Source organism: Montipora foliosa, chromosome 3 (assembly GCF_036669935.1).
Source record: "Montipora foliosa isolate CH-2021 chromosome 3, ASM3666993v2, whole genome shotgun sequence".
Classification (NCBI taxonomy): Eukaryota; Metazoa; Cnidaria; class Anthozoa; order Scleractinia; family Acroporidae; genus Montipora; species Montipora foliosa.
Window position 1 is genome coordinate 61,520,296 of NC_090871.1, and position 13,579 is coordinate 61,533,874.

General features: G+C 41.9%; 1 protein-coding gene across 1 annotated transcript in view; it reads left to right on the forward strand.

Moving 5' to 3' along the window:
- LOC137996199 (uncharacterized) overlaps positions 1–13,579 on the forward strand; it is a 260,410-nt gene that overhangs the window by 33,254 nt on the left and 213,577 nt on the right. Inside the window, exons 16-27 of the mRNA XM_068841623.1 lie at positions 4–235; positions 883–1,208; positions 1,990–2,218; positions 2,846–3,094; positions 3,670–3,978; positions 5,642–5,771; positions 6,965–7,157; positions 7,855–8,086; positions 10,087–10,335; positions 10,984–11,304; positions 11,600–11,928; positions 12,856–13,084. Coding sequence (XP_068697724.1) covers positions 4–235; positions 883–1,208; positions 1,990–2,218; positions 2,846–3,094; positions 3,670–3,978; positions 5,642–5,771; positions 6,965–7,157; positions 7,855–8,086; positions 10,087–10,335; positions 10,984–11,304; positions 11,600–11,928; positions 12,856–13,084 — 3,028 coding nt within the window. The remainder of the gene's footprint in view (positions 1–3; positions 236–882; positions 1,209–1,989; positions 2,219–2,845; positions 3,095–3,669; positions 3,979–5,641; positions 5,772–6,964; positions 7,158–7,854; positions 8,087–10,086; positions 10,336–10,983; positions 11,305–11,599; positions 11,929–12,855; positions 13,085–13,579) is intronic.

Below are 13,579 nucleotides of genomic sequence, written 5' to 3' on the forward strand. Positions count from 1 at the left end.
CAGGTCCTAGTTGTCATCACGGACAATAAGTCTGGATCAAGACCGGAAGATGTTCACAAAGCTGCCAAGACTCTGGAAGATGGTGGGATAGCGGTGATCCCGGTTGGCATAGGTGATGATGCGGACGCTGGGGAACTGGAAAATCTTGTTCCGGACAGGAAAAACGTGTTACGACCACCGGATGGAACAAAATCAGATGAAATGGCGAAGATGATCATGGAAGTGATTTATACAGGTAAGTAACGAATACACTTTTGCTGTGATCAGTGTTAATACTTTTAGTTCGGAACCTTAAGCTAAGGGCACTGAACATGTTTGACCTCACTTAGCTAATTTTGGATTCATTTTCTTGCGAAGTAGGCCTTGCCCGGGCGCCTAGCTTGCTATTCATTAACGTTGGCAGTGTCAATAGCCAGTTTGGAGCTCGATGAAAGGCAGTTTGTGTTTTTTGGTGGGGTGGAGGGTGAGAGAACTCATCTTGCACCCAAGTGGTCCTGGATGGATTTCTAGTCTCGACGTTATATGTGGGTTGAGTTTGTTGTTTCTCAACTTTGCCCCGAAAAGTTTTTACCCTTGTAATCCGTTTTTCTCCTCTTCTCAAAAAAGGAACAGTTCATTTTATTTGAACTTTATTTAATTTTAAAGGCGTATTGGATTTGTGGCGTCTGAGCAAGAAAAGTGATATTTTTTGTTGCGTATAGCCGTTTTTTTCTCTTTCATTTTTTTCTGTTTTGTGACAGTTTCTTTACCTACATGTTGCGTGGAGGCTCATAGTTTTCCATTCATTGGAACATTTCTCCTCTGAGAACTGACTGCCATTCTTGAAAGCTCTGGATGCCTGCACTTAGCAACTCTCTTGTTATATGTTCCTTTTGTTTTTAGTTCGGCCTCCCATTCCAGAGATTGATCTCTTATTCGCGCTTAGCGCTGCAAGTGTGTTCCACAACGAAACCTTTAAGCTGATGAAGAACACGATTTCCTACATCATCGAAACTTATGGAACTGAAAATATTTACTACAGTGTTGTTGTATATGGCGATACGGCGACAACGAAAATCAACTTCAACCAGACTCTACCTTCCCTTGAGCAGCTTAAGGCTGCAGTAGGGAAGCTTTCGGTGGGCACAGGGACACCAGATCTGGCAGAAGCGTTGAAGAAGGCGTTGAAACTGTTTGAAGACGGCAGCAGGAGACCTTTAACACACAAGGTATACTACTACTTTGATCAGGGGATAGAAAAAAAGGAAAAGCTAGATTTAAATCAAACGTTTATCGAGCACAAGGGTCCTCAGAAGTTTCTCAACGTCTTAATTTTAGAGGCCCAGTTCGTTCGAGACTCGAACTTCCCCAAAACCTCTCGGAGCTTGGCAGCGCAGAGGTCACGTGTTCGAATACCGTGGAAGCCGCCTGAATTTTCAAGTGTCTATAAAGTGACAATTGCTTAAAATCGCCAGTTAGAGCGAGTTTCAATCGAGTGTCGTAAAACCAAAACCAAAACCAAAGTAATCAATTTCTCCAATCAGAAAGGACGGACACAATCCAGTAAACCAAACAAAACTCGAAGTAATTACACGTAGCCAACACAAAGCGCGGGAAAATGTGCACGAGTCACGATTGATTTTGATTTCACTTCCGATTGGTTGAAAAAGTGGCGCGAGAACCTTGAACCAATCACTGAGTGAAGTACTGCAAAACCATATCAATTCGCAAATTACTTTCGACACTCAATTGAAAACCGCTCTAACCGCGAGGATCACTTCTATCTTTCGCCTATAACCTGCACTTGAAATATATACACTTATTTTATTCACTTGAAAATAACCTTCGCACCATTGGCGCAACCAAAAAGAACTGAGATTCAAATATCCTTCATGGGGCTCGTATTCTCTTGTCGTCATTTACTGTAAAAGACAACAACTACTGCTTCCATTGATCGCGAAAACGAGCTCATCTAATGCGCTTTCTTTTAATATTTTCAACGATGCTCAGGTCCTTGTCATAATGGCGGACCTAAAGTCGGGTTCAAGTGAGGATGACGTCAAAGCGGCTACCAAGCCTCTCGAGGAACAAGACATTAAAGTGATCGCAATTGCGGTCGGGAAAGAGGCCGATCCTCTAGAACTGGGGCACACCACGCGTGATAAGAAAAACGTGATAGAGACTGGGAAGGATGACAAGGCAAATGAGGTTGGAGAGAAGATCATGGACAAGATCCGAGGTAGATTTAAATGTATTGATTACCTACTAAAGGATGTGCAAATATCCTCTTTTAGTATCAGCCAACTAGTGGACTAATGCAAATCCTGCATTTTGATTGGCTACGCCACTAGAGGACTATTATTAATAGTCCTCGAGTAGCGAAAAGCGTTACGCTTTCTTTCGTTTTATTCCCAAATAATTATTTCTTTAATTTGCATTTGCTAACTTTATTATTGCCTTTTCTGTCCGACTAGTTGGGTGATACTAAAACAATTAGACCCTTCGCCCGCAAGGGCCACGGGTCTAATTGTTAAGTAGTTCGGGTTATGCTACGATATTCACCGGCATGAAGAGATTTGTTGATGATCAGGGCAACTATATTGTTTTCGTTTTATTTAATTGCTTTTTCTTCTTTAAGGATATAAAGAAACATCAATCGATGGCGATCATTTTAAAAAGTATTGACTAAGTATTATGATCGAACGGGATGCCGGATTACTTCGTTCCCATGGCATTTCACCTCCCCATCGAAATGAAATCAAAACCTTTCTGGCTCTTAACTGCTCCATTGAAGGCGTATTTCGAACACAGCCTTCAAAACCGCTTACAACGATGAGCTCAAATGATTTGAATTTTTCTCCTGTAGAAAAGTCGCCAGTACCAGAGATCGATCTTGCTTTTGCTGTCAGCGCAACGGCTACTGACGCAGATGAAACATTCAGTCGGATCAAGGATACCACCAAGTACATCGTCAAGCAGTATGGAACAGAACAGATCCACTACGCATTGCTAGCGTTTGGTTCTGTGCCGAGCCGCGCCCGTGACTTTCATCGTGACGCAATTTCCAAAGAAGACATGATCAGCTTCTTGGAATCAGTCCCAAGAAGTCCCACAGGTTAGACATTGCGTGGGTCGAGATTCGTGACTCTGCGCTGTCACAGCATGTCCTCTTTAGACTAAGAACTTGGTATTGACCGGTATTGGTATTTAGTGCTGGTATTAGCATTGATATCAGTGTTAGTATTCGCACTGTTATTGGTATTAGTATTGGTACATACTGGAATTACTGCTGGTATTGGTAGAAGTTGGTATTAGTATTAGACGGGCATTGATTTTGGTATTGGTGCTGTGATTGGTATTCAAGATCTTATTATCAGTACACGTCTTGGTAAATTCGTTTGTGTAATGATAAATAGTATAAGTATTCATGTTAGTATAAGCAGTTGTCTAAGTGTTTGTACAGGATCAAGCGAAAGTTAAGGATCTCCGCATTCATCTATTTAGGGCAAAAACAGTAAACAGGGGATTTTTTGAAGGAGTCATGGAAAGGAATGTTATTATTTTCTGTAAACCGGTGCATGGACCTACTACTCAACTTTTACGACATACCGCATTGTTAAATTATTTGTGGTTGTTTACAGCAGCCTTCAGTCCCTGAAATGGACGCTTTTTTTTTCTTTTCCCTTAAAGCTCCTGATCTCGGAAAGGCTCTAACAGAGTCATTAAAGCTCTTTGAGGGCCCAGGAACTCGACCAGGAGCGAAAAAAGTGCTTGTCGTGATAATGGACAAAAGATCGGGTGTTTCACAATCTGTAATCAAAGACGCCGCGAACGGTTTGCGTGAAGAGAGGATAAAGGTGATCCCAGTTGCTGTTGGAAAGGAAGCTGATGCAAACGAACTGGAAACAGCAACGAAAGATGAAAAAAATCTGATTGAGGCACCAACGGACTTCGAACCAGATAACTTGGCAGAGACGATTATGAGGAAAGTCTTGAAAGGTATTTTGAAGTTTTGAGTTGTTACGATGCATTCATGTGATATTTGCAATGTTAGGGACTTAACCTCTCATTAAATTGTTAGTCAAAGTGCTGCTATGACAAAAAATCCATTTTTCTTTTTCTTTGAATTTCAAAACTAGGTTAACTAAAAGTTAAGTGACCCAAGTCTTAAGCCTTGATTTCAAAAAGACACCTGTTTATTTTAACTAGCATTTTCCCGTTTCAAAGTCCGCCATTACTATTTTTAAAATCTTGAGAGACCTGGATCGAGGAGAAAATGACGTCAAAGACTCAATAGTTTAAGAATGCAATCCGTGTGTATGCGCACGGGCGTTTCGGGCCTTCAGACTCTTAAACTCGTATTTTGCACACATGTATATCATAAGCTGTGTTTACACGCTGAAATTTTAAGCTAATGAGTAAATGACGTCACTTTTCCATAGATCCAACCCTCTGAGGTCGAATCGGTCAGTTTGGAACGTGAGTAATGGCGGACCGTGAAATCCAAAACTTATACACTCAAAGTAAACAGCCTTTGGATAAAATCCAAGCTCAAAATTTTGCCAGTCAAGTGTTGAGTAATCACGCTTTCAAAATCTGGAAAAAAAAGGAAGTAATTTTTGATCGTAGTAGCACTTTCAATTTTTGCAACGTATTCGTGATAATTCGCCTCCTTTGACTATTAGACTTTTAAAAGGTAACTGAAGTATCCAGTCTGTCCTTGGAACGACTAACAAAGGAAATGAAAGTTCACCTTTGTGTACTCACTTACTTCTTAAAATATAGGATTTCACGATCATTTTGTGAGCGAGATTGCATAGAATGGAAAACATAAATGTAACAAGCTTCAAAGTATATCCGCGGAGTTTTAATTTTTTTTTAGATTTTAACATCGTATTCTAAGATGTTGTCTTCGGATATTGTTAAGGTATCTTTTTGTTAGCAGGGAGTGAAGATCTTGATGATTGTAGCGATTGTTTCACCAAACCATAGTTTATATATGGAGATGGTTATGAAACTCGACACCTTTTTTTCTAAAACACAGCCAATCAAAAGTCTCGATTAATTTATTCAGAACTCAGTTGCAAAGCGAGGACAAAAGATTGTGCATAGACCTTATTCATAAATGGCGGCCAATTTATAATTCTATTGTCGAAGTGCAAATTAGCCTACCAAGCCTCGATACCATACAGTGAATTGAAAAGAATTCTTGCTCTAAAATGAGGCTTGGTAGGCTAATTTTCACGTGGACAAAAGAATTATAAATGTGACCGCCGCCATTTATGAATAAGGTCTATGGTCAAGGTCAAGTTAACATGAAGCGCGATATGACTGGTCTCGCTTTTGAAGTTTCCATAGTTTTCATAACCAGTCCATCTTTATGAACTATGACCAAACCTTGCATTACAAGGTTATAACTTGAGCGAATCACAACGTCAGTCAAATTAGCCAATCGCAAAGCAAATCAAATACATTCAACTGGCGCCATGCAAGCGCGGGAAAACACCCAACGGCAGGAAAGTCAGAATTCGTTTGGCTTTAACCTCTGATTGGCTGGGAGTGTGGCGCGAGATTCTGTGGGCCCGCCACGCAGCGTGACGATGTACAACTCGCAATCAGGAAATTGATTTTGACTCTCGCCATTGCCTTTGTGTCATTTCAGTACCTTCTGCACCAGATGTGGATGTCATATTTGCCGTTAGTGCCACCTCAAGCGAAGCCGCAGAAACCCTCCGCACCATGAAGGACACTCTAATGTATGTCATAAACATCTATGGCGTGGGAAGTATCAGGTATGAGCAAAAAGTTATTAACACACTTAATGTGTTTATGAAACTCTCCGCTTTTGCTGCTGCCATACGCTGTTATATTTTTGCGCGAATCTCTTCCCCTCTGTGACGATGAGAAGACTGCAGTTTTGTGTTGTGAGTTCAGCCGAACCAACAGCCAGGGTCTTAAAATAAGTGAGGACAGGAGCCCATCCTGGAGCGTGCAACTTCCATACAGCGTCTGTGAAACGGCGTTTTCACAAGTAGGTATATTTTTAGACTAGCCCTTCCCGCGAATTAGGTCAAAAAACAAAGTCAGTTACGGTTCGGTGACCCTATGACGTCAGCTTAATTTCTTGTATTTGGTCATCGGGCTCCTGTGGGAGTCTCATTAGCGGGAAATGCAATCTAAAAATAACCTTACTTGTGAAAACGCCGTTGCACAAGTATAGTTAAGTTGCACGCTCCGGGTGATGGGCTCCTGGTGAGGAGCATTGCTGCCTTTATAAGGACTTCTGCAATTGGTTAAGAAAGGAAAGAAAAGTCGAGAAGGAGACAAGTAGTCCTTACTATTTACAGTGTGCAGACGAAATTTTAGATAAATGCGGGCTTAAATTGATGAAAATTAACTTAGCCGAAGAACAGCATAAATCAATAACGTACTGGCTGTATCCCAAAGTTAGGTAGTCGCTTACGAGGAAGTCCACTTTATTGTTTTCTACGAGGTATCTACCGAAAACATCATCGTTTACGTGCTCTATAAGCAGTTGTCATGGTAACACTAGAGATCTAATGAAAATTGGTCAATGAGTATCTAATGTGACTTTTATTAGAGAATTTAAGCACCGATGATGGTTATTGCGATGGACGCGCCATTAACCAATAACTTTATTAGTTTAAAGAGGAAAACTACAAGGCTGCACTTGCGTCGAAAATAGAACGATTGGACTGCACGTGTGGTACGCATTTGGTACATTTCTTTACAGTTCTTTGCTAAACATAACGTGAAATTAGGTTTGACGATAATGTAAACATACAACAGAGAATCAGTTTTCTGTAGTTTACTTCAAAAGTATTGATCGAGTTGTAGGATACTTCTTCACTTCGTACAACAAGAAGTCGCGTCAAGACTTGCGATAGCGCGAGGTTACATTTTGAAGTGATGTTTCAGTTGACGTAGCGGTTGTCGATGTTAGTATTTCGTTTTATGTCATAAGATACGGCATTATCACCTTTGGCGCTGATCCCACCGTTGTCCAGAGGTTTACAGCAAAGGACCACTCTCCTGAGGAGCTCAAGGGGTTGGTGCAAGGTTTACCGGAAAGTACAGGACCACCGGATTTTGTTGAAGTGTTGGAATCGGCAAAAAATGTTTTTGACGGCGAAGGTGTCAGACCTACTGCATTGAAGGTATGTCGTTTCTAGGGCAATGGGAAAGGACTATAAACCGAAGGCTTCGTTTTACAACGAACAGTCATTCAGTTGTTGTTTCTGTGGATGTTAAAGAAACCACACAAGGAACGCAAATCGTAGGGCACGAAGTTCCGTTACTGTTGGGTGGGCGTTTCATGCACAAAGATGAGGCCAGTTTGATGTGTTATCTTTGAAGGGCAGGCTGTATAAGGGTATCTTTTGTTTACATTTTTTGCCTTGTTAGCACAAGGTTATCGTTTTCTCATCAGTCAGTGGAGAATAAAGTACTAAATTTTGGATGTGCATTCCATAATGAACTCTCTCTGAAAATTTGAACCCAATATACCAGATAATCTCTGAGCAAATGATGCGTTGAAAATGCGAAATTTTACAAAGAATGTGAATTTATCAGGTTTTGAACATCAAACTAAAATTATTAGTCGGACTAATAACTGTCTTGTTATGACAGCTAAAAGGCTTAAAACTGGAGATTTAACTAAGTTGAACAAGTTCTGTTACTTTTTGAAGTCAAATTGTAAACAGCATGAGGCATTCTGTGAGCAAACTCTTATGTTAATGAAAAAAATGAAAACAATAACGTCAGCAAAGATTCCCTAATCAGTGAGAGTTTGCCGTCTTTGTGGGCTTTTAACTGTCATGGATCATAATTGAATTTTGCAATTAATTTTCTCAGGTTGTCGTGGTGATTACTGATGACCGCTCAGCTTCGTCTGCAGATGAAATCAGGTCAGCGGCAAAACCATTAGAGGAGAAAGCCATTCATGTCATTGCTGTGGGTGTTGGAAAATCCCCGGATGCTGCACAGCTCGAGACAATGACCCAGAGGAAAGGCGACGTTCTCAAAGCTCCAAAAGATGTGGACCCAGCTGAATTGGGCGAGAGAATCATGGAAAAAGCGTTTCAACGTAAGCTCATGATTGATAATCGGCATGACTCGGGAAAGCTCGGAGAAAATGCGAGTGCTTCGAAAAAGTCGAACCAATTTTGGCATCTTAACAGTGATTCCTTTCTTTGATTGCAAGACGTTTAGCGCTGATAAGATCTTAGAGCAGGGGGAGGGGGAGGGGGGGGGGGGTTGGAGTTGGGGGCGGGTTGTCCAGTCCAAGAGCGCTTCATATCGAGAGTTTCCAAGCAAGCAACCGTGGACAATATTCCTCTTGGTGTACGTTGAATCATCTGGCTTGACCTGATCGGCGTAATTTCAAGTTGAAAAACTAAATATTTTGAACTTTTCTGTGAAAAGTTCCACTTCTAGGGAATCATGTTAAGGAGCCACCTTTTGACACATGACGCGTGTAGGCAAACTACCATGAATCGCATTGTGCACTCGTATTGAAAGGATATGAGGGATTGGACAATGGAGGCGGTGATAAGACGGCGAGGCAAGAGGGACGGAGGGGCTTAGCCCCCCCTTTTAATTTGATGCGTAAATGCAGGGCTGGAAATAATTTCCGGAGAGTCTCCGGACACGATGACCGGCCAAATTCATTTTAGCTCGGTCACGTACCGTTTCTGGCCTGTCAAATTATATTAAATAAATAACTCTTAAAACAGGGGCCCATGAACCAAAAGTGGCGTTATATATTTCCAAAAAAGTTGTTGCTTAGAGCTTATTTAAAGCACTCATTGTCAACAACGGTTCTTGTTGCATTTCACCCATGATTTCAGATCAAAGTTCCGCAAATGACAATACACAGCGACTTTCTACAACTGAAAGAACTCAACAACATGGAAATCTTAATTTATTTCATTTTCAAAACGATCAGATGTGACCGGTCAACATGACCGGCAAGACGAAAGGTTGAGCGGTCAACTCCCAAATCAGTTCGGACATTGTCCGTTGACCGGCCGTTATTTCGAGCCCTGAAATGTAAAAATTTCGTAGGTGACTTTTTATTTTTATTTTTGAAAGAAATATCTTGAGAAGAATGCTGAAAATAGCATTTCCAGAAAGGTTGTTGCCCTGCCGTTATGATGTGATTATTTTAAGGCAAATTAATACGGTTCAACTCGTTTATCGTGAGCAACTATGATGTCCACGAGAACGCGAACAGCAAAAAAAGTAACCGGTTTATGATTATAAACAATAGTCCTCCCCTCTCTAAACGTGCGTTCAATCTAATAGGGCCGTTTATACGAGAGAAAATAAGCCGCGGCTTACTCTGGTCGCGGCTTACATAAGACGCGAACACCCCGTATAAATGGTACAAAATCTACGTTCACGGCTTTCTCAAGCCGCGGCTTATCCTGGCCGGGGAGTTTATACTCGTATAAATAGTTCCTTTCGCAGCTTACGTAAGCCGCGGCCAGAGTTAACCGCGGCTTATTTTCTCTCGTATAAACGGCCCTATTGTTCCATTACCTTGCCGTTCCTTTCCTGAGAAGGATATGAAATGACGAAATTTGACGTCAAGTGGAGGCTGTTGCCACCCGACGGCAATGAATTTTCAATGTTCTCAATTTTTTTCTCCAAACTATCACGTGGTTCATAGCTTTGACAATTTATTTCCCGGATAGTTTCTGTACAATTTAGATGACGAACGACTTTGAATGGTCCCGAAATGATTACAATAACTCGAGGCTATATTTTTAGACGACGGTTTCTCATGGCCGCCGCTTTTCGTTAATGCTTAAGCTCCCTTATGATTAAGAGCGGTGGCGTTTCGCTTGTTTTTCTTGAGTTTAGCTGGCTTCCCCTTCGTAATTCCTTTCTATTTCTAACGCTTGTCAGTTCGACGGGTACATTCCCACGAGTACTCGCGGTTGAGCCACGGGGATCAACATTCGTGTTAGCGTTTGTCTGACCAAGAGTTGGCCAACCGGCTTTCACTGGAATCTCCTGGACGTCCACTGCTCCTGTCAATCTTCATTTATTAAAACAGTCATTATTTCTTGTATGTTTCAGCTGTACTACTACCAATTGAAGAAGTAGACCTTGTTTTTGCAATGTGTTCTGTATCTGGGCTTTCAAACCAGTCATTTGAGCTCATGAAAGACACCGTCAAATCCATTGTTGACAACTATGGCACCTCCAAAGTCCACTACACTGTGGTTATCTATGGTACTCAGGCACTAGCGACGGCGGAATTTTCAGATAAGGCGCTCACGAAGGAAGACGTTAAGGAGTACATTGACTCCCTCCCCAAACCAAGAGGTACTTGATTTGCAGACGGGCGATACTGCCATTGCGACGCGTTAGATTGAATTCACGACGATATCGCTATCGCTAAGCATTAGTTTAAACGTCCTGCGTGCATGAAATAGAAAACAGACAGCAACAGAAGACCATTGCCTGGAGCCTCCTTACGTATTATACCTTTGAATCAACCCTCTCCCATATCTTTTTATTTTTAGAACTGCTATATCTTGTCATCATTTCGAGGGTAACTTCGTGTTCGGGAGTGCTGTATTGTGACGTAATAAGTCTCTTATGATTGGCTATTGTGAAAATACCCGCAATGTGATTCAAGGTTGACTCAGAGGACTGGTATAGAAGATGGAGGCTCAGGCAAATGCTTAGACTCAAGCAATAGGCCACGTGTGATCTATCAATATTCTCACATGGCTACGAGGCTGCATGCTTAAATTTGAATATTGGTTTGTTTCGAAATCTCCCTTGAGACTTGTGAGACGAAGAAAACAGAACTGAGCCGTGAAATTTGACCATAAAGCCTTGTAGCCATGCCTAAATATTGATATATCGAACTCGGCGTATTACTTGCATTCTTAGCCACAGAAAATGTCTTTGATTCATTTTGATTCAGTCTTATACTTCATTTATCGGGCATTCATTTACTTGCAGGCAGCCAAACCTCTCCAGTCCTTGAACAGGCACTTGAAACCACCAAAAGTCTATTTCAAGGCGGTGGTGTGAGAAAAAGTGCCAAAAAGGTCCTTGTAATATTGACGGACAGGAGTTCGGGAATAGAAGAGAGTGTACTGAGGACTGGAGCGAGTCAGCTGGAGAACAAAGATGTTGAGATTATTGCTGTTTCGATTGGAGACGACTCGGATATTACCGAGCTGGCTTATGTCACGCCGCATACAGGCAACATCATTGATGCGCCAATTGATGAAGACCCAAACCAGTTATCAGCTGAAATAGTAAAACTGATTCGTACAGGTTGGTTAAGCATCCAAATCCACACTATGACTTTCCTTTACTTGCTACGCCCTCTATATCACACGCATTGTCACGCAGCAAGTGGAGCTTTGTGTTACGTGACAGAGAAATAGGGAAAACAGGAGCGGAGCGATTGCGTGACAATTATTAATGCGGCTGCGGATAAAATTCTTAATTTGACCCTCAAAATGCAAGCAGCTGTATGGAACGTTAGTTCGTGCGTCGCCGCTTTCCATCAATACACTGAAATTGCTTTCCACTGATTCGCTGTAGAGTGTCTATTTTTACATTTCAGATCCACCAACAGTCGAAACAGAAGTAGACGTTGCCTTCGCTGTAAGCGCAGACTCCGTCAACTACATTCAAACCTTTAGTTTAATAAAAGATACCATAAGCTGGATAATCGGCAAATACGGAACAAGCAGGCTGCGTTATTCGGTCATCGTGTTTGGAGTCGATGTCTCGACAGAAATCAACTTCGACAAGGAAGTGACCACTCCGAATGCGTTGATAAAATCTGTCCAGCGGCTTGCGCGGAAGACTGGTGGTTCTGATTTGAAGAAAGCTATTGACGAGGCGACCAAAGTATTTGAATCTGCGGGCGCCAGGCCAGACGCTAGAAAGGTACAACTTGAAATTCTGTGACTACCAATATTTCCTTCTGAGGAGAAGAGGGGCGGCCTATATAGTAATCATAAGAGAGTACGGAATTCAATTTAGAAATAGTCCACAACGCACGAAGCCTGCAAACGAGGGAACTTCGTCGCGAAACATTGTTTCCGTAATATTTTTCGCTTACGCCACCGATTTCTCACAACCCTTTGTGCTTCGGTTCTATGATGATTGCAGGATGCTGCATGCTAATACAGACCTTTAGATTCTAGGACGAGGACGAGAACTGAGCCTTTTTGCTGACTGAAAAATGCCAAAACTGCTACCCTGTTGTTGACTTGTTTTGACGCGATGACATTGTTGTTAAACCTCGTACTAAAATGACGCCGGTATCACGGTTTTCCCGCCAAAATGACGCTGTTTTGCGCGCGCTCACTGTTGTTCTATGAGAAAATCTCGTACTCGTAGTCGTTCTCGTCCTAGAATCTAAAGCTCTCTAATAATTAGGGAAGGTAAGCAACGACGACGGCGACGGCAACGGCAACGAGAACGACTATAAATTCGCGTTATTTGTAACCACTTCGTGACTATTTCAAACGTTGTACTATGACAAGGGTGTGGTAATTCCTCAAATATGACACTTGTCGGAACGTCTCGTAATTTAGGGGAGAAAATGCAATTTTATCCTCAAGTGCTGACGTCCTTCATTAAACTTCCACCTTTTTGGCTATTTCGTTGTTGTTTGCAGACGACGGCAAAATAATGGACAAAAGTGAAAAACGCACGTGCAGTGCGCGCAAAGCTATTGTTTTTTTCCACTAAATATGCAAATTTGTGACGTTCTCTTTACCGTCGCTGTTGTCGTTGCTTAAGTTCTTGAATGTGTTTACCGAGACCAACGTCTTGAGTATTGTTACTCACGTTGAAATTGTTTCAAAGGTTTTGGTTGTTATCACGGACAAAGGATCAGGACTGAGTTCATCTGATATCGAAAAGGCCTCTGAACCTTTGCACAACAGAGGAGTCAAAGTGGTACCTGTAGCTGTTGGAACTAGAGCTAGTCCATCAGAGCTGGTCTTGACAAATCCTGAACGATTCGTCATCGAGGCGCCAAGGAATGAAGAACCACAATCATTAGGACAACAAATTATGGAACATGTTGTTAGGCGTAAGTCGTTGGGGTGGCACAAAGGAATATGTGACACTGTTTTTCTTTCACATTTTGCGCGCTCAATTAATCCAAACAGAGAGGCTAGAGTTGTCGGCCATTGCGCCGTGACAACTTAGTTGTCGTCCATCGCGCCTTAACTAAGTTATCAAAATCGCACTGTTTGCTTCGACACCTTCTGTATATGAAACGGGAAATGGTAGGCTTCAGCTTGACATGAGGCATTTTTTGTTTGTCTTCCGACAAAGTTTTCGATAGCTGGCAGGCCAAAAAAAATTGCCCCGCGTCAAGTTGTAATAAAGTTCTCTCGTCCTCAGCTTCTACGTTCGTGTTAGCGTGATCTATTGGGTGTAGCGATGGTTTCGTGCGCTCGCTATTTTAGTATTCCTGTACGAGAACACTGTTTGCAGGCTAGCTAATAATTTCTTGGCTTATTTATTTTAATTGGTTTTACGTCCCGCTGCAAAACGCAACTGTTAGTCTGACCTTTGCTGT